This window comes from Pelobates fuscus, chromosome 2 (assembly GCF_036172605.1).
Source record: "Pelobates fuscus isolate aPelFus1 chromosome 2, aPelFus1.pri, whole genome shotgun sequence".
NCBI lineage: Eukaryota > Metazoa > Chordata > Amphibia > Anura > Pelobatidae > Pelobates > Pelobates fuscus.
The window spans coordinates 198,157,925-198,180,434 of NC_086318.1; the positions used below are offsets into that span (position 1 = coordinate 198,157,925).

Consider the following 22,510-nt stretch of genomic DNA (forward strand, 5'->3'; position numbering starts at 1 on the left):
GTAGGGGATAGTTTGTTTTGGGTGGGGGGTGACTAGGGGCTTGGGACCCCTAGTCACCTTGATTGGGGGGGGGGGTTTCATTTAGGGCCCCCACCCACCACTCAGGGGTGGGGGCCGGGGGGAAGACAGTAGGTGTCCCCCCCCCCCCTATCTTTATTTAGGGCCCCCACCCACCGCTCAGGGGTGGGGGCCAGGGGGGAGGACAGTAGGTGTCCCCCCTTATTTTTTATTAGGGCCCCCACCCACCGCGCAGGAGTGGGGGCTAGGGGGGGAGGACAGTAGGTCCCCCCGCCCTTATTGTTTTATTAGGGCCCCCACCCACCGCTCAGGGGTGGGGGCCGGGGGGTAGGACAGTAGGTCCCCCCCTATATTTATTTATGGCCCCCTCCTACCGCTCAGGGGTGGGGGCCGGGGGGGAGGACAGTAGGTCCCCCCTTATTGTTTTATTAGGGCCCCCACCCACCGCTCAGGGGTGGGGGCCGGGGGGTAGGACAGTAGGTCCCCCCCTATATTTATTTATGGCCCCCTCCTACCGCTCAGGGGTGGGGGCCGGGGGGTAGGACAGTAGGTCCCCCCCTATATTTATTTAGGGCCCCCACCCACCGCTCAGGGGTGGGGGCCGGGGGGGGGAGGACAGTAGGTCCCCCCTTATTGTTTTATTAGGGCCCCCACCCACCGCGCAGGGGTGGGGGCCAGGGGTGGGAGGACAGTAGGTCCCCCTCCCTTATTGTTTTATTAGGGCCCCCACCCACCGCGCAGGGGTGGGGGCCAGGGGAGGGAGGACAGTAGGTCCCCACCAATCTTTATTTAGGGCACCCACCCATCGCGCAGGGGTGGGGGCAGGACACCAGCCGCGCAGGTGGGGGGGGTTATTAGGTTTTTTGTTTTTTTACAGTGAGCAGCTATAGGCTGCTCACTGCTTACTACACATGCCCCTACTCGCGATATAGCGAGTAGGGGCATATTATTTACTAATACTAAGTAATCTTTACTTAGTATTAGTAGATTTGGCTGAAAGACCAATTTAGGTCTTTCAGCCTTTTAGTAGATAGCTCCCTGATACTGTGGGAATTAGGGAGTTATCTACTAAGCGGCTGCAAGATGCAGCCGCGGCAATGAATAGGATCGGAGTTTCATTCATTAGAATGAAATTCCGATACGAACAAAGTGCCGAATTGCGTTCTAAAAGAAACGAACATACTGTTCTCATTCAGTTAGAACGCAATTCGGCAGTTTCGTCTAAAATGACAGGAACCATCGCGGGAACACAGAGGAAAGGTAAGGATTATGGGAAAATTGCTCTGACCAGCGGAAATGAAGCACACTTTGCTCCTCCGCTGGTCAGAGCTGGTCAAGCGGAGGAATCCTACATAAGGCAAAGAGTCCCTACTTTGTGTTATGATTTTAAAGAAAACTAAAGAAGACATGAAGAAAAGAATAACAGATCCCGAGAGAGGGGGAGAAGAGGAAGAGATTGAGGAAAGGTAAGTTCGGCATGACAGTGCCGCTTTAAACAGTGTGTGTGACAATGACTGTGTATCTGTAATTGAGTGTATGTCAGTGCATGCATCAGTGAGGGTGTGTGTCTGTCAGGAACAGAAATTTAGAAAGGGGGAGCGGTGGTACCCGGGATTTGTCATGCCTAGGGCAGCACAAAACCAGAATACACCACTGACCATGCTGTGTGTTATTAATACATTTATTTGTGAAACAAAGAGTCAGTCAGGTTAGATTATAACACTCCTATAATTTAAAGTCTTTGTTATTGCAAAAAGATCAAGGGGACTGGTCTCAGACTAGAGGATTGGAGCTGAAACGTCTACAGCATGTGTCCTTCTCTGTGTCTGCAAGGTTCTATGAAGCATCCTCCAGGAGACCTTCTGCTAACATGTTTCTTCGCCTGCAATCCTCAGCCAGTTGATTGAGGGAGTGTAGCGTAGCTCTTTGCAATCTCTTCACAAACACCAGACAAGAATTAATGAAGGGATTTTAGTAAATAACCATAAACTGCACTGTAGCAGTAACCATTTTCTCTGTTCATTGTTCCCCCAATATTAACCCATTACATGCCCAATTGGCCTGCTAGATACACAGCCATATTATGTTTCAGTGATAACAAGGGGCCATAGTCATTGGGAAGGAGGCTGGTGTCCAAGCTCCTCCACAAGCTATATAGTTTCTGTTTACCTGGCATTAGGTGACATGGGAGAGCAGTTCCATGGGGAAACCATTCAAAGGTGGGGAAGCTTCCATTGCAGTCATGATTTTTACATACAGGAAAAGGCCAATAAATTGGAAAATATTTTTATATTATATATATTTTGTGTTATAATACATAATTGTCCACTGTTAAACCATTTTTAATGTGTTAGTGCTAAACTAGAGTCCCCATAAGCCAATCTCTCTGTGCTGCTTGGACTAATGAGGCAGCAAAACCCTGGGCAGCAGTTATTTGCGGTGATTGGCTGAGAGTCTCTCCTGACTGTCAAGGGCACTCAAAGCCTATAGCCAATTCAATTAGATAAAATGGTTATAGGGCCTACAGTGTCCCTTTAAGAGGTCACAAATGTGGTCCTTAAGGGGTGACTGTGCATACCCTACCTTTACCGTGTTTACTTGCAGTCCTCCTGGCCATTCTGTATTATCTCTCTAACTAATTTTCTTCACAAAATGGAGGGAAGGGGAGATGGAGAATTGCTTGCCTCTCACCCAATTAGTAATCACAGATTGGGGTGAAGGAAGGCCACTCATCAGGTTCCCCTCACCTTGATTAATACAAATGATGGTAACCCTGAATAAAAACAATCTTGTAACGTAACATTAAGCACAGCAACCATATGTAGTCTCTTGTGCACACCTCTCTTTTCTGTTATATTAAACATTAATATGGAAGCCAACACAGTTATTTTCACTGCTTGCAGTAATGAGCGCAGAGTTTAGTGTCCCCTCAATAGGCTCATACACAGGTAAAAGCCTTGACTCTGTAAGGTTCAAACCCCGGTTCACGTTTGGATGAAATAAAGCAGTCACATTGGTATCTGAGCTTGCAGAACTACCTGCTTTTATTGCTATGCTGTAAGAATAAGGTCAAACTTTTATTGTGAGATAACTTTAGAAAGGCTGAACTTTATGGACATGTCTCTTTTCAGTCTATGTAAGTATGTAAGTTTCCATATCTGCACTAGCAATTTATCTAGCTTGTTTACACAGCATTGTATTACCTATAAAGTGACTCCATACAATGTTGGGCATGACACTTTAAAAATAAAGACGCTTTCATTTCCCGAGTTATTTGAATCATTCTAAAAGGTACAATGAATGCTCATCTAATTTCTTTTAGTTGGGGATGTTTGCAGAGAACAAGAGAATGTTGGTGCCGGAGTAAATTGCATGAAAGAGCTCTGAAATGACCAACTCCCAGCAAGGATTTCACATTAATCAAATATACCCTATTTGTTCAGTGCTGCCTTTGTTCAATATCACATATGTATTCACTATCTGACGAATGAGAAATATTGTAAATATTACATTACTTTGTAAAAAAAAATGCAAATGTTTATTTTTTAGTCAGATGTTGTCTCGAGTGCACAGCTTGTGGAAACGATGGACAAACAATACGGAGCACAAATGGAACAATTAAGAACCACTGTTCACTCAAAGACTGCAATTCCCACAGTGCAGGTTTATGTAAGTATTAATGCGTAAGAGTACTTGTTAGTTTGTGGCACAAAAAAGTACAAAAATATATATGATCTGTCTTTTGACATGCTGATTGTGTTTTCAAGCCCCATTCTGGAAAATGCATGATGTTAAACCAGCATTAAATTCAATATTGCTTGGCCTTAACCTGTCCTGATCACAGGTAATTACCCTCCTCAAAGACCAGTAACTCCTAGCAAATCAGGACATGATTTAAGGAATCCTAATCCAAGTCCTAGAGCTAATTAAAAATGTTATATATCTAAAAAGATAATGGTTTTATAGTTTATTATGACATCTCATGAGCCTACTATGGAATTATTTTCCAATACTACATGCTTCACTGTACCAGTTGTTTACTAAAACTTAAATAGCAAATAACAAAAAGAGTCAAGTGCCAAATTACCCCGATACAATTAGAATGTGTTGATCAGCTATGTATATTCCATAGGTTGAGATACTGTGACCTATGTAACACAATGTCCGACTAACAATATACCATAAAAGGGAAATTTCTGTGCGTTCTTCATGGACAATCAATCAATCAATAATAGCATGTCAAGGTTTCAAAATAAACGTTTCTCTTCTAACTATTGCATCTCTGTTTCTTGGACAGCCACTCTTTATCATGCTGTCTAATCTGTGGAACAGTTTTCAGGATGAGATTGTACTGTTAAGTGTCCTAAGTAACATGACTGCAAACCTGCAGCCATTCCTGAAGATCCACGAGGAGCTGTTTCCTGCTAGCATTATTGAACCACTGCTCAGTGAAGTTACTATCAAAACTGATGAGGAAAGGATTAAGGAAAGCACAGGTGAGAATTGTTTTATGGCAGACTTGGACAAAAGGTATAAACTATGAGAGACCCAATACAATATTTTTGGAGATCAGGATTAGGTTGAAACATAGCTTGAGGTGGGTATGTACCTGCAGTGATTGTTAAAAATTGCTGCCACTATAATGAACACAATAAAAGCATGAGATTGCAGGATATTTTTGCATCATAACTTATGCTAGCACAGTAGGTTATCATGATGTTCAAAGAGTTGGTTTTTTATCATCATATAATCATGCCGGTATTTATACACTTAAAACACGCATTACAATGGTATTCTGTTATAATTTAGACATTATTCGGTCCACTTGTTATTGTCAATTACAATGTACACTATATGGACAAAAGTATTGGGACACATCTTCTAATTATTGCATTCAGGGGGTTCCAATCAGACCCATGGCCACAGGTGTATACAATCAAGCACCTAGCCATTCAGTCTGCATTTACAAACATTCGTTAAAAAAATAGGTCGTCCTGAAGAGCTCAGTGAATCCAAGCGTGGTACTGTGATAAGCTGCAATCTGTGCAATAAGTCAGTTTGTGAAATTTCATCCCTGCTAGATATTCCACAGTTAACTGTAAGTGATATTATTTAGGAACAGCAGCAACTCAGTCATGAAGGAAAAGACCACATAAAGCAAACATTGTCAAACTTGCGGCCCGCAAAAAAAGGAAGCCTGGCTAAAGAATAGATTATGTTGAAGAAAGTTGCAAAATGTCACTTACTTTTTTAGTAAAACTAATAAGATTTAAATGTAGAGAAAAATACAGCATAAATATGAGGTCAAATGTTATTAATGAGAGGTAAGGTGACACTATAGTATTAGGAATACATGTGTTCCTTTAAGTTACAGAGCAGAATGACAGAGCGCTCTGCTGATTCCTTAGCTGAAGAGTTCCAAACTTCCACTGCCATTAATCTCAACACAAAAAAATGTGAGACCGGAGCTTCGTGGAATTGGTTTCTATGGCTGAAAAGTTGCATGCAAGCCTGAAATCACCAAGTAAAATGCCAAGCGTCGAATTGAGTGATGTAAAGCACGCCGCCACTGGCCTCTAGAGCAGTGGAGATGTGTTCTGTGGAGTGACGAATCACACTTCTCTGTTTGGCAGTCTGATGGGCGAGTCTCGGTTTGCCTACCTCACTGCGTTGTGCCAACTGTAAAGTTTGGTGGAGGAGGGATAATGATATGGTGCTGTTTTTCAGGGGTTGGGCTAGGCCCCATACTTCCAGTGAAGGGATATCTTAATGCATCAGCATTCCAAGACATTTGGACTATGCTATGCTTCAACTTTGTTGGATCAGTTTTGGGAAGGCATTTTTCTATTTCAGCATAACTGTGCCCCAGTGCACAAAGCAAGGTCCATAAAGACATGGTCGGATGAGTTTAGCGTGAATGAACTTGACTAGCTGCACAGAGCCCTGGTTTCAACCCCACTGAACACCTTTGGGATGAATTGGAACAGAGTTAGCGAGCCAGGCCTTCTCGCCTAACATTGCAAATACTCTTCCTGGTGAACGGTCAAAAATTCCCACAGGAATATTGCAAACTCTTGTGGAAAGCCTTCCCAGAAGAGTGGAAGCTATTATAGCTGCAAGGGAGGGACCAACTATATCGTAATGTCTATGTACCGGTATTTAGAATGCAATGTCATGTTGATGTAATAGTCAGGTGTCCATATAGTGTGTTTATAATATTATATTGTTACCTTTTCTACATTGAGAGAATGAATATCCATGTATTTCACTGTTGTACTCAGTGTAATTATTCCAGTCCATTTTGTCAATATCCACACATGCACCTGTAAGTTATGCAATCTGAATTTCCTTTCACCATATATTACAAGTATACTAACCTGACACGCAACTCTTAGCCAGAATGAGAGGAATTTCCTTAGTAGTATGAAATATGCAAACTTGATCTTTCTTATTTTGTGTTTTGATGTAACAACATAACTTTTTGAGAAGTGCTGCACAAGTAGTCCCAAGTATTGTTGTCCTGTGGAGCACTTTGTACAACTCCTTAAACATTCATAGTAAAACATTCATATTTTAAAATAAATAATTGTTAAAACTGAAGGCTTGCTTTATCTTATTTCCATTTTTCTTTAGGATCCCGTGTAAATACCAGTGATTTTTTAACACTCGACTGGTATTTCCCAGAACAGACAGCAAATTTTGATCGACTTCCTATTCAGTATCATGGATTCTGTGGCTTTACTGTTGCTTCAAAGGAAGGCCTCCTGTTACCTGGTATGTGGCTAGTTCACCAGTATTCAAAGAAATTTGTAGATTGAGTGTTTGATGAAGGAAATATGAATGTACAGCAAGTGTAAGGACAGATTTTTTGTTTTAAGTTTTGTTTTCTTGTTTGTATATTATGAACTTGTTAAATAGATGTGTTTGTTAGTGACTAGGCTTAGTCAGGGCCATCTTTAATATTGATTGAACCCTTGGGCAAGCATTTTCTTGGATCCCCTGGACCATGCCCCCCTCCCCCTCTCTCTGGCATGCATTCACTCCCTCTAACTCAACGTAGTGGCGGAGCTAAAGTAGAGAGTGCCCTGATGCAAGAATTTTTGGGGGCCCCAACAATGCTTTAACAGCTGGGGTTCTACCATTTTCTCATGCTTGCAGGGTTATATTTAGCACTGAGCAGTGTTTGTGTGTTTGAATGTAAGCATGTTTTTGTACGGAGTATGTTTGTGTGAATGTAGGGGTGTGTTCACTGGTGGATCGGGGGGGGGGGAGGAAGGGGGCAACGGGGCAGCCTTTCTAACAGCCTTTCTGATAAGGTTCCAGTATTAATACATATTACTGGGCTTCAGAGTCAAGTCCTTTCTATTTGATTAAAGAGCAGGAAAATAAAACATAAGCCAGTATAAAACAATGATGCTGTCTGGAGTGCTGCTGCTGCTCACCCTTGTGGTTTCAAACATTATCTCAAACACCACGTACGGCTTGTGAGTGTCTTTAAATATGTCTCCGAATGGGTGCCCGCGTTTGTGTCCAAATTATGCAATCACCGAAGCAACCTGGTCATGGCCCAACGATGTTGCGGGTCCGGCAATTACTTCAAGTGGCCGCAAACACGTAATTTGGAACACAGTAATGACACTGGCCAATCATAATGGGCCTATGTCTATAAGTACTCTAAAGATACATAATACACTAAATGACATCAAACACACAAAAAAATTATAAAAGGGGGTAAAAAATACAATGTAATTACCCTTTTCCTTAAACCACTGAAGATCTATAAATACTCACCTGTCCGAGTCATAGTTGCCCTGTTGTGGTTCTTGTTAGCCCAATAGCTTGTTCTTGTATCTTCTGCTTCCTTGATATTTGAATATTGACTTGTTTAGCATTTTTCCTGACCTCTGTACAACTTTGACTCGCTTGGATCTGTTTATTTAGTTTTCTGTTATCCTTGACCTTGGCTGTTACTCTGACTTTGTTTTTCATTAACAGTAGACAGATAGTGTCTCCTTTGTTGTGTTCTTGGTTTGTGTGTTTTAGTTCTGACAGATGTGCTTAAAATTAAAGTGCATATATGAATCCATCCATGTGGATCTTAGGTAATATACTGGAATTCTTGGATACATAACTGTCAAATAATCATATTCATTCTTATTGGAGATTCATTGTGTTAATACCCTATCCAAGAATTCCAGAAATATCTTCTTTATATGAGGTGTTGGGTCACCAACTAATTTAGGATACGTGAGTCCATCCTCTAATTTTCTCAAAGTCTTTTTCACATGATATTCCTTATCTAAAATAACTATCTGCTTGCTTTGTTACAATCTGTTTGTACCTTTTTAATTTCTCATCTATTCATAAGTTTTTTACCTATTTATCCTTTTAGTATTACCTCTCTCAGCCTCAGATAACAAGTTCCTCAAACACAGCCATAGACTTATACAAAATTAACCCTGTGCACAAACTCCCACTACTCCTGGGCGGCAGGCGGCAGGCGGCAGCATTGACTATAGCACACATCAGCCCCAATACATAAAATCAAATCAAAGAAAAGAGTTACTTGCACACTATCCAAAATCCCTATGCACATTTAAATAACTGGAGTTTTTTTAGTATCACTCCAATGGCCGTTAAGTGTAAGCTCACCTGCCACGTCAAGGCAAACCTCTTAAGTAAGTCCTACGCTAGTAACTCACCTTGCTTCTTTCAACTTCAGTTACAAAAAAATCTCTAATGAATGTATTTTTCTAAACCCCTACATATATATTAACCCATAATAGGGAATACATTGGGTGGGCGGTCAGATTGTAACATGGATGTGTAATAGAGAATCAAATACAAATATACAAAAATAAATGCTGCTCTCAAACTCCCACGACTCCTGGGCAGCAGCAATGACTATAGTACACATCAGTCCCAATACATACAATAAAAAAAACTAAGAAGAGAGTTACTTGCACACTATCTCAAATTCCTATGCACATTTAAATAACTGGAGGTTTTTAGTATCACTCCAATGGGCATTTAAATAATAGTCATTACAGCCATAGAATTATTTCTGTAGAAAAAAAGATCTATTTTTTTTTTTTTTCCCATGTGATACGTACATATTTCCTGTCTATCCTCCTCTCTTGGTTCTTTTTTTTTTTTTTTTTTTTTTTTTTTTGTAAATTCTTTATTTTCATTTTTTTTTACGGAAAAATATGGGGTACAGAAAGAAGAGGTGGGGTAGGGTGATAATCATATCAGATGCATTGATGTTCTATAACATGAGGTCCAATGCCAATGTGGTTTACAGCGAGGTATTATTTGTTAGTATTGTGGTCTGAGTGGTCTGGGCTTCAGTTAGTTTCGTCTCGCTTAGAGGAGTTTGTGCGTTTGTGGGTTCATTTTTATGACCATTTTGAAAAAATCTTTTAAAATATTCTGATAAAGTTTAGTATATCAATAAAGGTAGAGAATTGGTCCAAATGCGCAGTGGAACCATTTTTTTTAATCTTTAGCCAATATTGCTATCTGGGTTCTATTAAAAAAAATTTTTTTAAATATCTTTCCTCTTTTTCCTATTCAGTTATATCCTGCTCCTGCCACCCCTGGTTCTCTTCTTATAAACAAAGTTGTATTCCTTACATTATATATTCCTCTGGAATAGTGGCCACTGGGCATGACATTTTGTGGTTTATATTATTTTTTCATGGGCTTTTCTAACACCATATTTTGGCCAAGTTTATAAGAACAGTGCCTTTTATTTATTACTATTGGATTACAAAATGTAAACATTCTTTGACCCTTCTGCTATTTTTTAAAAAATATTTTTTGGAGAATCCTCAATAAATTCTCATTTTGAATAATTAGGTTAATTTGTTTGCATACGAAGTGTGCACATATTTTGATCCATTAGATTAAAGCAGAATTTTTAAAGAAAAACTTCAATTTAATGGCTTATGACAATGCTTATCTTGTCTTTCTTGTCTAATATTTTTCTAACCGTTGTTATAAAATCAGAATATAAAATACATTTAAATTATCCTAAATTCTCTATGTGCATTGTATATTTGTTTTTTGTTCTTTTGCTAAGGAAACCCAGACATTGGTGTTTTAAAGCATCGGGAAAGATACTATATTTTCTCCTCCAAGGAAGCTGCCTACACATTTGCCCAGGACCCGGATCACTATATCCATCTAATTGGGGAGAAAGCAAAGCAATGTGCCGAACTCATTCAATTATTGGAGCTGCATCAGCAATTTGCATCTATTGCTCCTTATTCCCAGGTATTTTATTAAAACCACTTATACCTTAACATGTCATAGACTGTTCTCCACACAAAGTATATAAACCTTGAATTCACAAGGAATAAAACATTCCATCTTAAAAACTAAATTTCACAAGTGTTTTCATTTCAAATAGGCCAATTCTCCTTCTACTACAGCAGGGATAGGCAACCTTCGGCCCTGCAGTTGTTTGGACTACACCTCCCTTGATGCTTTGCCAGCATTATGTGTGTAAGAGCATTATGGGGGATGTAGTCCACAGCATCTGGAGTGCCAAAGGTTGCCCACCCGTATACTACAGCTTAATGAAGTGATTCTGAAGAGCTGTCCAGGAAGACTCAACACTGTAAACCAGGCTCCCCCAAACTCCAGCCCTCCAGATGTTGCTGAACTACAACTCGCATGATTCTATAAATGAAATTGATAGGCTGAGATTTATGGGAGTTGTAGTTCAGCAACATCTGGAGGGCCGGAGTTTGGGGAAGCCTGCTAAACACTGCCTTTGCTTACAGAAGGACATCATGGAGGAGATGGATGGTGGAGCGGTACAAGCCATTAGGGTTGGCAAGGCTACAATGCACTGATCTATCCTGTGGCCCTGACCCTCCAATATCACCTGACAAAAAGGTTACCTGTTGACCTATACCCACGTGTTCCATGTGACCTGTGGTTTTTATAGGTCCAGACCCTAGTCTCAGGTTTGTGTCAAAATTGAGCAGGTGCACTGCGAAAAAAACTGAATGCCAAGACAAATTCTATAAAAAGACACAAAGCTTGCTTATGTGTTTAATAGCTTCTGAATAGAATAAATATTTATTGCAATGACACAGAATGACGGTTGGATTTAAGGCTTCTTAGTAGACTGAAGGACATTTTGCAATAGCAGTTAGTTGAGTAATGCACTTTAGATCCCCTGCTTATGTTGTTCCAGAACTTACCTGTAAGGTCATCCATCTCCATAGTACCTTAACTGACAACACATCATCACAAAATAGCTGTTTTAGTGCATTTCCATTTGCTTTCTCATTGAGTGCGTTTGCCTAATTAATGTCTTCCATTAGTTAGTTCCCTGCACTGTTCTGTTTGCCTTTCTCAAGATACGCCTCTATACTTTAGAAACTGTAACTAGAAATGAATACTTTACCTGAGCTGTTTTATAGAACAGGAAAAATATATAGACTCAGGTTTTAGCAAAGGTTACAAAGGAGAAGAGGAAAGATAAAGTAGTTACAGACAGATATAATAGATACGGGATACAATACTATAGCTCTAAAATGACTTCAGTGTAGCTCCAAACGCTTACTAAATGTATTGTTGAGTTGAAAACTTTCATAAGGGGTTAGGCAAGAATATGCTAAATGCTTTCATGCATAGTCCCCTTGTAATCTTTCATAGGATCACCAATGTGAGCCATTTTAATAATAATATTTCTTCCACATAGACATGTGTAACGGTGCTCACTAATTCATAGAAAAGGAGTCGTCAGTCTGTTTTTAGTCAGGATTTTAATGTACTTGCCAACATAAGCAAAACATAAAAAATCTGTTTTGTTTCAGAGCGACTGGTTGCAACTGCAACATTTACAATCCTGGTAGTCCTGCCACTGCTGGGGGCATGAAATACATCAAACTCTCTTCATGTGGTGCATGTAGCTTCACAGTACCCTACTGGCTTCTTCTTGTTTAAAATTTCGTCTGTAAATATTGCTTTGTATAATTTGCTTTCATATAAGATAGCTCAGTTGGTTAATGCACCCACTGTATTGCCTATTTAGACCTCGGGATATTGTATTGCCAAAAGAGTTGCCTAGGCATTTTAGCCTATATATCAAGATACATCATTTCATTACCACTGGGCTGTGAAATAACATCTGTACCCCAGGACACATACCTGAAGTCTGTGGAAATGCCACATATACTTCCTGGTTAAAAAAGAAAGAGTATTTTTTTTGTAAATGATACAAATGGAAATTTAATGTACTGCATATTTTTTTGTTTTACTTAATAACACACAGCCATCACAGTCCTGAATATATTGTATATTGTATTCTGAGATTCCTCACTTTCCATATGTGATTAGTTTGGATTTCTATGTAAAGTCTTTCAGCAAAGATGGAATTCTACTCTTACTTGCTCTATTTAGAAATCTGGCTTTGGCATTGATGTTACTAATGCATTGTGGGTATACACAAAGTTAATGATGCATATGAGTTTTATTGCAAAAATCTTAACATTTGTCCTGCTTTGTATTTTGTTTACCATTATTTTTGCATTATTGTTTTTGACCATTTGTATAGGTATTTTATATTTTTTTTTTATATCTATGGGTTTTCCAGGCTAATGTTTTTCTATTTTGCACACATTTAGTCAATGTCTAGGTGCATTGCTCTAATACTGGAATAAGCGTTATCAATTTTGTTTCTTATCAGGCCCCAGCTCCGGAACATCTTTTAATAAAGCCAGTCACTAAATGCAATAGTAGCACACAGACTGATACCCACTTACTGGAAACTAACATTGTCAAGTCTTATGAGTGGAATGAATGGGAGCTGCGGAGAAAAGCAATCAAGCTGGTTAGTATAATAAGTCATGTGAAGATATGGCTTACAAATTATAAAAAATAAATAAACCAGAACCTTTATCAATGGAAATAATGTGTATACATCTGAGAGTCAATTATCCAATTACAGGAATATCTTTTGCTGCTCCCAGAATCGCTCCCATAAAGTCCTTGTAGGTTATTGCATAGATTTAAGTTCTCCAACTAGAGGCTGGATTAACCCTTAATGTAAACATAGCAGTTTCTCTGTTTACAGCTGCAGGGTTAAAACTAGGGGACCTGGCACCCAGACCACTTCATTGAGCTGAAGTGGTCTGGGTGCCTATAGTGGTCCTTTAAGGGTATTTTTAAAGTTTTTATGTTGCCATCAAACTGTCAATCTCTGCTATTTATTGTAATAAACAAAAAAATGTAATACACACATATATAGCGAGGTTTATTTTGAAATATGCTGTGTGCTACTCTTTGGTACAAACCACCAAATTATTTTCAGCTACATCTTTTGAGGTAAAAATATGTCCATTATATGCCTTTGTCGCTGTCCTGTAAACCTACAGTACCAGTAGCAAACTACTGTCAGTGCGGCAGCACCGGGGCACGCATACTTTCAGGGCAAATCGGGCGGCCCATAGACTTTTGGACACTCGATGGGTCTTGCTGGTCACCCTTTAAAAGCACAGCTGTAGTATCGGCAGCCTGGGAGGAAGTGAGAGACGTTCTCTGCTCCACACCTCTTACAACTAAATCTTGTGTGGGTTAACAATAATTCAATTATTGAGCTATATGATGATGATTAACTACTCTGTTCTGTGTTGTTTTGTTCTTTTCTGCAGGCTAACCTGCGCCAAAAAGTGACTCACTCAATGCAGACACATTGCAGCCATATGAGAAGAGAGAACTTCACGCAGGTGTACTTACCAAAACAAGTTGAGACTCAAACCAAACGTGACAACTCAAGCAATGTGCCCAAGCCACAGATCTTTTTGGCAGGAATCCGTGGTGGAGAGACATCAAAACCTAATAAAATTGTCAAAGTTAACTTGACAAGGGCGGTTGATGAATCCTAAGAGCCACTTTTATTAATATTAAGTTACACAATTCAATAAATATTTTACTTCTTATACAAATAATAGTGTAATAATTTACTGACAACTGTGTACAATGTAAACTCATGTAACAATTATATGGTATCTGTAACGGACCGTTTCACTTACAAGAGGGTAAAACCCAGTTTAGGCGATAATCCCCTTTACAGATGCACAGGCAGCTACTGCAAACACCATTCTCCCGACTGGAGACACACGAACACTGAATCCGAGAAACCTTTTAAATTCTCCCAAGCATATGAATGCTGTAGACCGTTGAATAGGAACCATACGAATAGGCTTACACTCCTAGCAGTCAACTGGAACAGCATGCAATAAATCCTTCCCCCCAATAATGAGACGACACATCACTTTGAGGGTAAAACAGGAACTCTGGACTGGCTCATCCAGCCCGGCTTTTATTTCCATCTCACACATACAGGCCACACCCAGGGGGAGGCATAAAATAACCAATGACATAGATGTTACCTCCCACACATCCCCTCCCCTTAGTGTGACACATAATCCCATTATGCATACAGTGTAAAATATACTTTTATACAACTTTCCTAACTTTAAGACCATACATCACATTCACATAAAAATACATATCCACAATCAATCCATTCAGGGGAACAACATATTAAAAAATGGCATGAATCCGACCAGGGGTTCAAAAGTTACTAAAAGTATCTTTTGTCCCTCCTGGCTGGCAGAAAAACATCCCCACAATGCACCCTGGTTTCCTCCCTTCTGCCCTGGAGTTAATTGGAGAAGTAATCCAATTATCCAGGACTAGAGGCAGACTCCATTAAGCACATGGTTGCAAAACGACATAAAACACTTTAAAATACATAAAGTCACATTTACACATAACACACAGACATTTCACCTATCCCCAGATAGCTGGGATCTGCGCGCACAAAACTACCGAATAGCGCGCAGATCCTACTCACACAGTACAATTGCCATGGAGCTAAAATCTTTCCCATAGTCTTTCATTATATGAATAGGCTCCATGGTATGGCTATCTGGGGTATCACATTCCCATAAAGTCTGGTCCATAGTCCAAAGGCAAGAGGCGGGCAATCAGCCCCCTCCAAGGACACGTGGCGAGGTCGGTTTCGCCACAGTATCATTTTATGGATAATAAACTTTTATCTGTATATTGAGAAAATCAGATTGCTAGTATAGATAAAATTATATTTACATGTAAAGCTTTTACCTCTATGTTGTAGGCATAAAGGGTAAAACTACAAATATTGCTTTGAAACAGACTCTCCATATCAGTTTTCCTGGCATTGCAGGACTCTGCAATGCCCCTCTCCCTTCCAACCCCCATCCCATACTGCTGAAGAGGTTAAAACCCCTTCAGTGACTAACCTGAATCCAGCGCAAATGTCCCTTGGCGCTGGGTCAGGCTCCGCCCATGCTCCTCCCCGCTGAGGTTAGCTGGCGAGGGAGACCTAATGCGCATGTGCAGCAATGGCCACATGCGCACATTAGACCTCCCCATAGGAAAGCATTATTGAATGCTTTCCTATGGGGATTCTGACGACACTGGAGGTCCTCATGCATAGTGTGAGTATGCCCAGCATAGTTTAAAACACTTTTCCTGTTCTAAGAACACGGATGTCCCTCTAGTGGCTGTCTGATACCTTGCAGGACTGCAATAATTACACTTGCATGGTTAAGGGTGGTGGGAGTTGGCACCCAGACCACTCCAATGGGCAGAAGTGGTCTGGGTGCCTGGAGTATCCCTTTTATATACTCACACAGTCAAGGCAACATTCAATAATAGTCAGCAACACATTATAAGGTTTGATTTAGGGGGTTTTACAAAGTACAGTTACATTGTACCATTATCCTTCTGCTGTAGTGGTCTTATTGGAAGAGGCAGCAACAAATATGAGGTAGTATAATGTAGCCTCTTTCTTCCTATATTTTATTATACACAGGTCTAACATGCAAGCACTTAGTCTTTGTATAGTTTGGTTTGTGTTGTTCCTGAATTTGCAGCATGGCAAAATCTTTTTTTTTAGTTTGATTTTTGCCTTAAGCATAGCTCATGTTGCAGGGAAGTATCACAAATAAAGGAGGACTTCATGTAACAGAATTGAGATTATGCTAGCTTTAGTGTACCTATAATCTTCGTTTTAATAATTACAGGAGACAAATATTTTGCTTAACTCCAACAGCAGCAGAAATAATAAAGATTACACCAACCAATCAAAAATAGGTAGGAAATAACATATTTCATTGTATACAGTCACACGTCCTCTTTCTTTTGTGTTAAAGATAATAAACAATCCAAAATGTTAAAAACAAATGCAACAATTAGGAACAGCCATATTGAAAAAACAGCCAATTCTATCACATAGTCAAAAACAAGGCTCTAGACACCTAGGAGCACTCTGGATAGCAGGATCAAGCTGAAACAAAAGAGAAAACACGTGAAAGGTACCTGAAAATGGACTATAATCAAAATCACAAACATATTAGCGATGCAAGTCAGATAGCACCATCACCCAAAACTCAATATATAGAAGATATGGTAAAAAAGAAACACGTAAAAAAGCAGAGCAAGAAATAGATAAAATGCGCACCAGATAACTAATAATCAAAAAAATTAGCATGAACATAAGGAGAAAACAAGGGAAAAACACAACCAACGAAAATATTGGGTGGAAGGGTGAAATTATAGGTTCACTTAAAGGACCAGTATAGTGCCAGGAAAACATACTCGTTTTCCTGGCACTATAGTGCCCTGAGGGTGCCCCCACCCTCAGGGACCCCCTCCCGCCGGGCTCTGGAGAGAGGAAGGGGTTAAACTTACCTCTTTTTCCAGAGCCGGGCGGGGAGCTTTCCGTCTCCTCTCCTTCTTCATTGCGACGTCATCGGCTGAATGCGCATGCGTGGCAGGGGCCGCGCGTGCATTCAGCCGGTCGCATAGGAAAGCATTTACAATGCTTTCCTATGGACGCTTGCGTGCTCTCACTGTGATTTTCACAGTGAGAATCACGCAAGCGCCTCTAGCGGCTGTCAATGAGACAGCCACTAGAGGATTTGGAGGCTAGATTAATCCTCAGTATGAACATAGCAGTTTCTCTGAAACTGCTATGTTTATAAAAAAAAAAGGGTTAATCCTAGAGGGACCTGGCACCCAGACCACCTCATTAAGCTGAAGTGGTCTGGGTGCCTAGAGTGGTCCTTTAAGCTAGCATAATCTTCAATTTTACCACTTGACAGGAGGCTTCATATTTTGCTGTTTTTTTTTTTTTTTTTTCAATCTTATTTTTATTAAAGGCATATAGTATGGGATACAAAAGAGAAATCGGAGGAAACGTTTAAGCGATTTACAATATAGGGTTGGTACAACAATACGCCAAGTTAGAGTACATTTCCAGATTTTCAGTGCCTCATTTTTTTATATATATTGTAGTTAAACTCCAGTTTGAAAATACAAGCTAAGGATCAAAAGATCCGGATTGGTAACTCGCTAAGTCATGTTAGTCAGGCGTCTGGTGACACATGGTTTCACAATAGACGTTAACACAACAGTACATCACCCAAGAATGTTAATTTTTACGTTAAACATAAGCTAAACCATTGCTTATAAGTATCCCATATGCTGTATTATGCTTTTCTAGGCTTTAATCGTGTGCGTCAGGGTTGGCTACAAGTGTGGATAGCAGTGATTAACAGGAAACAAGCATGGCCTAGTGATGGGGTTCATACATCAGAAATACAGTGTAGTACATGCTTAAATTGTTAACACCTTAGGTGATTGAAGGGTAGGAGACCATAGGTAGTGTGTAGAAACAAGAAAACAAAATATATATCATGGTGTGCATCATTATTTATCGGCATATGTAGCTTAATTTGTGGTGTCTAGAGTGAGACAGTCCTCTCGGCCTGTCAGGCCACTGTGGAAAGTCCAGGATTAACCAATGCCCTGGGCTGGTGGAGCGTAGAAGTTGGCATGAAGTGCAGCTATCCAACCTATGCCCAGTGCAGGAGTGTGCCTCTTGCTGTTGGTGTTGGCCTCAGGGAAAACGCTGGTACACGCTGGTGGGCTGTGTAGGGCCTCTGCTGTGCAGGTGCGGGAAGAGGCGATCCTCCAGCCCCAGGCTGGTGAGCAGGCCTGCATCACTGAGCCACAAACCTGGTGACTTCCAGAGTCCGAGTTTCCTCCTCTTGTGGGAGTGCTGGGGGGTCTGGTGGTATGCTGCCGTTTACGGCGCTGGGACCTCCGCTGCTGTGGAAGATGCTTATGGGCTTTAGCCCTGGTGGCCTTCAGCCCAGGTGGGCTACGTGGAGTAGGGGTGTTTGGCTGTGAAATCGCTGTGCCCGAGGACACCCTCCTTGCTCCCCGCTGCTTGTGCCCCACCTCACCGGCGCGTGTCTTGGTTTGTAAATCAATCTGGGCTGCCTGTATGCGCTGGTCCAGTTTCTCCCAGAACCGGAGGAAGATTTCCTCGAGGCGTTGCAGGGTGTCTGTGGCATTACTGTGACTGGGCATGTAGCTTAGAGGCAGGCTTCTAGTATGCGGTGAGTGTGCAGCCGCCATCTTGGATGTGCCACGAGGCAGGCGTTTGTAGTGCCGTGCTGGATGCTGATGCAAGTGGTTCTCTACCGCGGTTCTGTATGGTCCAGGATAACTCCCACTGGACCGAGGGGGGGGGGAGGTGTGTGTGCGAGGCTGCAGTCACTGTACCTGTGCCCGGAAAGCGGCCGTCTCTCCGTGGCTCAGTTCGCGTTAGGCCGCAAGCCTCGGTGTGTCAGTTTGGCGGTGCAGGAGTTCGGGGGAAGCACCCGTCGATGCAGCAGCCTCTCCTGGTTTCAGTCGTCGTGGGTTGCAGTTTGTCAGACACGAGTTGTGGGTAGAAGTCCCCGTTTTTTGTCCCCAGACGCGGGAGCTCTCGCTGGACACGTCTGGGCTGCTTGGCTGCTTGGCTGCTTGGCTCCGCCCCCCATATTTTGCTGTTTTAATGCTCTGACATATAAGAAAAGGAAGCATAAGAGGTAGGTATATTCACCATAATCCAAACCACCAAACATAAAATATTGGAGAGGGATAGCATCCAGTAGTAGACATAGGCTTGTGAGTATGGACATAGGACACCAGGAACTGGCCTGTCTGCAAGGGACGAAGGGAAGCCGTAACGTCCATATAAGTGTAGAGACGACACAGGTTAGATACATCATGAATGACATGGTTAAAAAAAATGGAAGCTGAGTCAGATTTTGTCCGACAGGAAAAAGGTGACACTCTCTGGAGACAGACTCCTGTTGTCTGTGTCACGTTTACCGGTTCACTCCTTAGGTGATATCCCCTTGTGCAGTACCATTGATCACCACTTTCCCTGTTTGGTGCTAATCCCTACTTCTAGGAACATTAAACTGCAGGTCCCCTCTCCCTCCCACCCCCCATCCCAAGTTGCTGAAGGGGTGAAAATCCCTTCAGTCACTTACTTGAGACCCTCGCCGATGTCCCTCAGCGGTGGTTTCTGCTCGCCGCTGCTCCTCCTCTTCCTTACGTCAGCCGGTGGGCGAGACTGATCCCGCCCGCTGGCTGAGGAGACCTAATGCGGATGCGCGGCAATGCCGCGTACACGCATTAGAGCTCTCCATAGGAAAGCATTTAAAATGCTTTCAATGCTTTCCTATGGGGAATTGAGCGACGCTGGAGGTCTTCACACAGCGTGAGGACGTCCAGCGACGCTCTAGCACAGAAAACCTGTGCTATAGACACGGAAGTGTCCTCTAGTGGCTGTCTAGTAGACAGCCACTAAAGGAGGAGTTAACCCTGCAAGGTAATTATTGCAGTTTTTTAGAATTACACTTGCAGGGTTAAGAGTAGTGGGAGTTGGCACCCAGACCACTCCAATTGGCAGAAGTGGTCTGGGTGCCTACAGTGTTCCTTTAACCCCTTAAGGACCAAACTTCTGGAATAAAAGGGAATCATGACGTGTCACACACGTCATGTGTCCTTAAGGGGTTAAGCACTTCAGCTGGCCCTTGTTAGGGCCCTTTATAGTCTGGTCTCACCCTTCCCTCAGGGCAAGGTGATTGTTTCTTTGATCCTGTGGCCAGGGCCGGCGCGTCCATAAGGCGGCACAGGCGGCCGCCTTAGGGCGCACCGGCTCTGAGGGCGCAAAATTCAAGTGACCGGCAGGAGGGAAGTGCTCCCTCCTGCCTGGTCACCTCCTGGATCCCCGGAGCGGCGCGGCGTGCGGCTGAAGTGGATTAGGAGGTGGCGAGGGAGCTCTGATCTCTCTGACCGGCTCCCTCGCGCGCCTTTTGCTGATGCCGCGGGAGCCGGAATATGACGTCATATTCCGGCTCCCGCGGCATCAGAAAACAGCCTGCGAGGGAGCCGGTCAGAGAGATCAGAGCTCCCTCGCCACCTCCTAATTAACTTCAGCAGCACGCCTCCCAGAAGCCTCACTGGACCACCAATGAGAGACCCACGCCAGCACTCCAGGTAGGGAGGCTGGGTGGGAAATTTAAATTTAATTTATTATTAATTACTTTATTAATTACTGTGTGTGTATGTGTGTGTGATTATGTCAGTGTGTATGTGTGTCTGTGAGTTTGTGTGTGTGTCAGTGTGTGTGTGCATGTGAGTATGTGTGTCTGTCAGTGTGTGTGTCTGTGAGTTTGTGTGTGAGTGAGTGTGTCTGTCAGTGTGTGTGTGCGCATGTGAGTATGTGTGTCTGTTAGTGTGTGTGTGTAAGTGTGTCTATGAGTTTGTGTGTGAGTGAGTGTGTCTGTCAGTGTGTGTGAGTGTGTATGTCAGTGTGTGTGTGCGCATGTGAGTCTGTCAGTGTGTGTGTGTTCGAGTATGTGTGTCTGTGAGTTTGTGTGTGTGTGTCTGTCAGTGTGTGTGTGTCTGTCAATGTGCATGTGAGTGTCTGTCAATGAATGAGTGTGTCAGATAAGTGAGTCTGGCTGTCAGAGACGTCTGTGTGTTTGTCATTGAATGTGTGTGACTGTCAGTGTTTATACACCCCTGACTGTAGCGTGGCCAAGCGGAGTGTACCGTGGTACAGGAACTTCTGTTTCCTGTACCTGGCAGGACTGACATGAAAAACTCACTGTACCAGGATTCGCTCCGCTCAGCCACGCTACAAGAAAGGTAGGAGGCACACCAGGAAGGGGAGGGGACCACTATGGGGGTGGGTGAGGAGGGGAGAAATACCCTGAGGTACAGGAAAAGGAGGGAGGGGGGAAAGGAACACTAAGCGACAGGGAACAGAGGGGGGAGGGGAGAGGAACACTAAGGGACAGGGAAAGGAGGAGAGAGGGGAGAGGAACAGTAAGGGTCAGAGAAGGGAGGGGACCATTAAGGGACAGGGAGAGGGGCTGGATGTGAAAGAAACACACAGCGGGGCTTGAGAAGGAAAGAGACACACACAAAGGAGCTGGGAAGAGTAAAAGACACAAAAGGGCTGGGAGAAAAGGAGTTACACAAAGGGTCTGGGAGGAGTAAGACACACAAAATGTGGGAGGATGTAAGGGTCATACAAAGAGGAAACATAGGAGACACACAAAGGCAAAAATAGGAGATAAAATACACTAAATGGAGTCAGATATTTAAAGACGGGATAAGAAACACAAAAGGGAGGTTAAGAGGCACACAGGTGCAGATGTTTTTGGGGGGAGGAAAAATGCATCTTCGCCTATGTACCCCAAATTCTTTGCACCGGCCCTGCCTATGGCAGTATAGACTCTGCATCCTGTGACTTTGGTCCTATATCCTGTGATTCTGGCCTTGCATCCTGTTGCCTTGTATCCTGTGACTCTGGCCTTGCATCCTGTGACCTTGTATCCTGTGACTCTGGCCTTGCATCCTGTGGCCTTGTATCCTGTGATTATGGCCTTACATCCTTTTGGCTCTAACTGTACATCCTGTGGCTCTGGACCTGCATCTTTTTCGCTCGAACTGTACATCGTGTGGCTCTGGACCTGAGTCTTGTCTATCTCCTATGATACTAACCAGGTCCTGCCCAGCATACTCTACTTAACCTAGAAAGACTGTACCCTGATACTCTGCCTGCACCTCCTGTGCTAGACCTAGGTCTACTGTTTGATTTATATTGGCATTGTAGTAATCCTGCATTTTGTTTGGTTATCTTGTATCATATTTTTTTATTTCGTAATATACATATTTTTGCACTTATTCCTTGTGATTGTCATTTTCTCTGCACATTGGGTTCCTGCTCTTAAAGGGATATAGCTGTCTTAGGGCAGCACCCCTTCCTACCATGACAGTCTGGTCAGTCGTGGAGAAAACGTAGCACCAGATCTACATCCCACAGATATGAATACCTAGGGGCCGGAGTGCAAGAAAAATGAATGCCCCGTAACAGCCTGCAGACAAGATAATCTTGACTGACAGAAACATCTTGTATTGGCACGTGAGATAGCTGACTGCATTATGTTGAGAGACCAAAAAGATCTGCCAGATACAAACAGATGCAAAAGAAAATTCTGGATTGCAGAAAAATGAGCTGTTAAGAGAGATTGCTACTCCTTTCCACACCAGCTACTCTACGAATACTAGG

At 42.4% G+C, this 22,510-nt stretch overlaps 1 protein-coding gene across 2 annotated transcripts in view; it reads left to right on the forward strand.

The window, feature by feature from the left end:
- CFAP206 (cilia and flagella associated protein 206) overlaps window positions 1–13,945 on the forward strand; it is a 56,895-nt gene extending 42,950 nt beyond the window's left edge. For both annotated transcript variants that reach the window (XM_063441152.1, XM_063441151.1), the window contains exons 8-13: window positions 3,568–3,687; window positions 4,316–4,514; window positions 6,652–6,792; window positions 10,103–10,296; window positions 12,725–12,868; window positions 13,689–13,945. In XM_063441152.1, coding sequence (XP_063297222.1) covers window positions 3,568–3,687; window positions 4,316–4,514; window positions 6,652–6,792; window positions 10,103–10,296; window positions 12,725–12,868; window positions 13,689–13,922 — 1,032 coding nt within the window. In that variant the 3' untranslated portion in view covers window positions 13,923–13,945. The remainder of the gene's footprint in view (window positions 1–3,567; window positions 3,688–4,315; window positions 4,515–6,651; window positions 6,793–10,102; window positions 10,297–12,724; window positions 12,869–13,688) is intronic.
- Window positions 13,946–22,510: the final 8,565 nt, after the last annotated feature.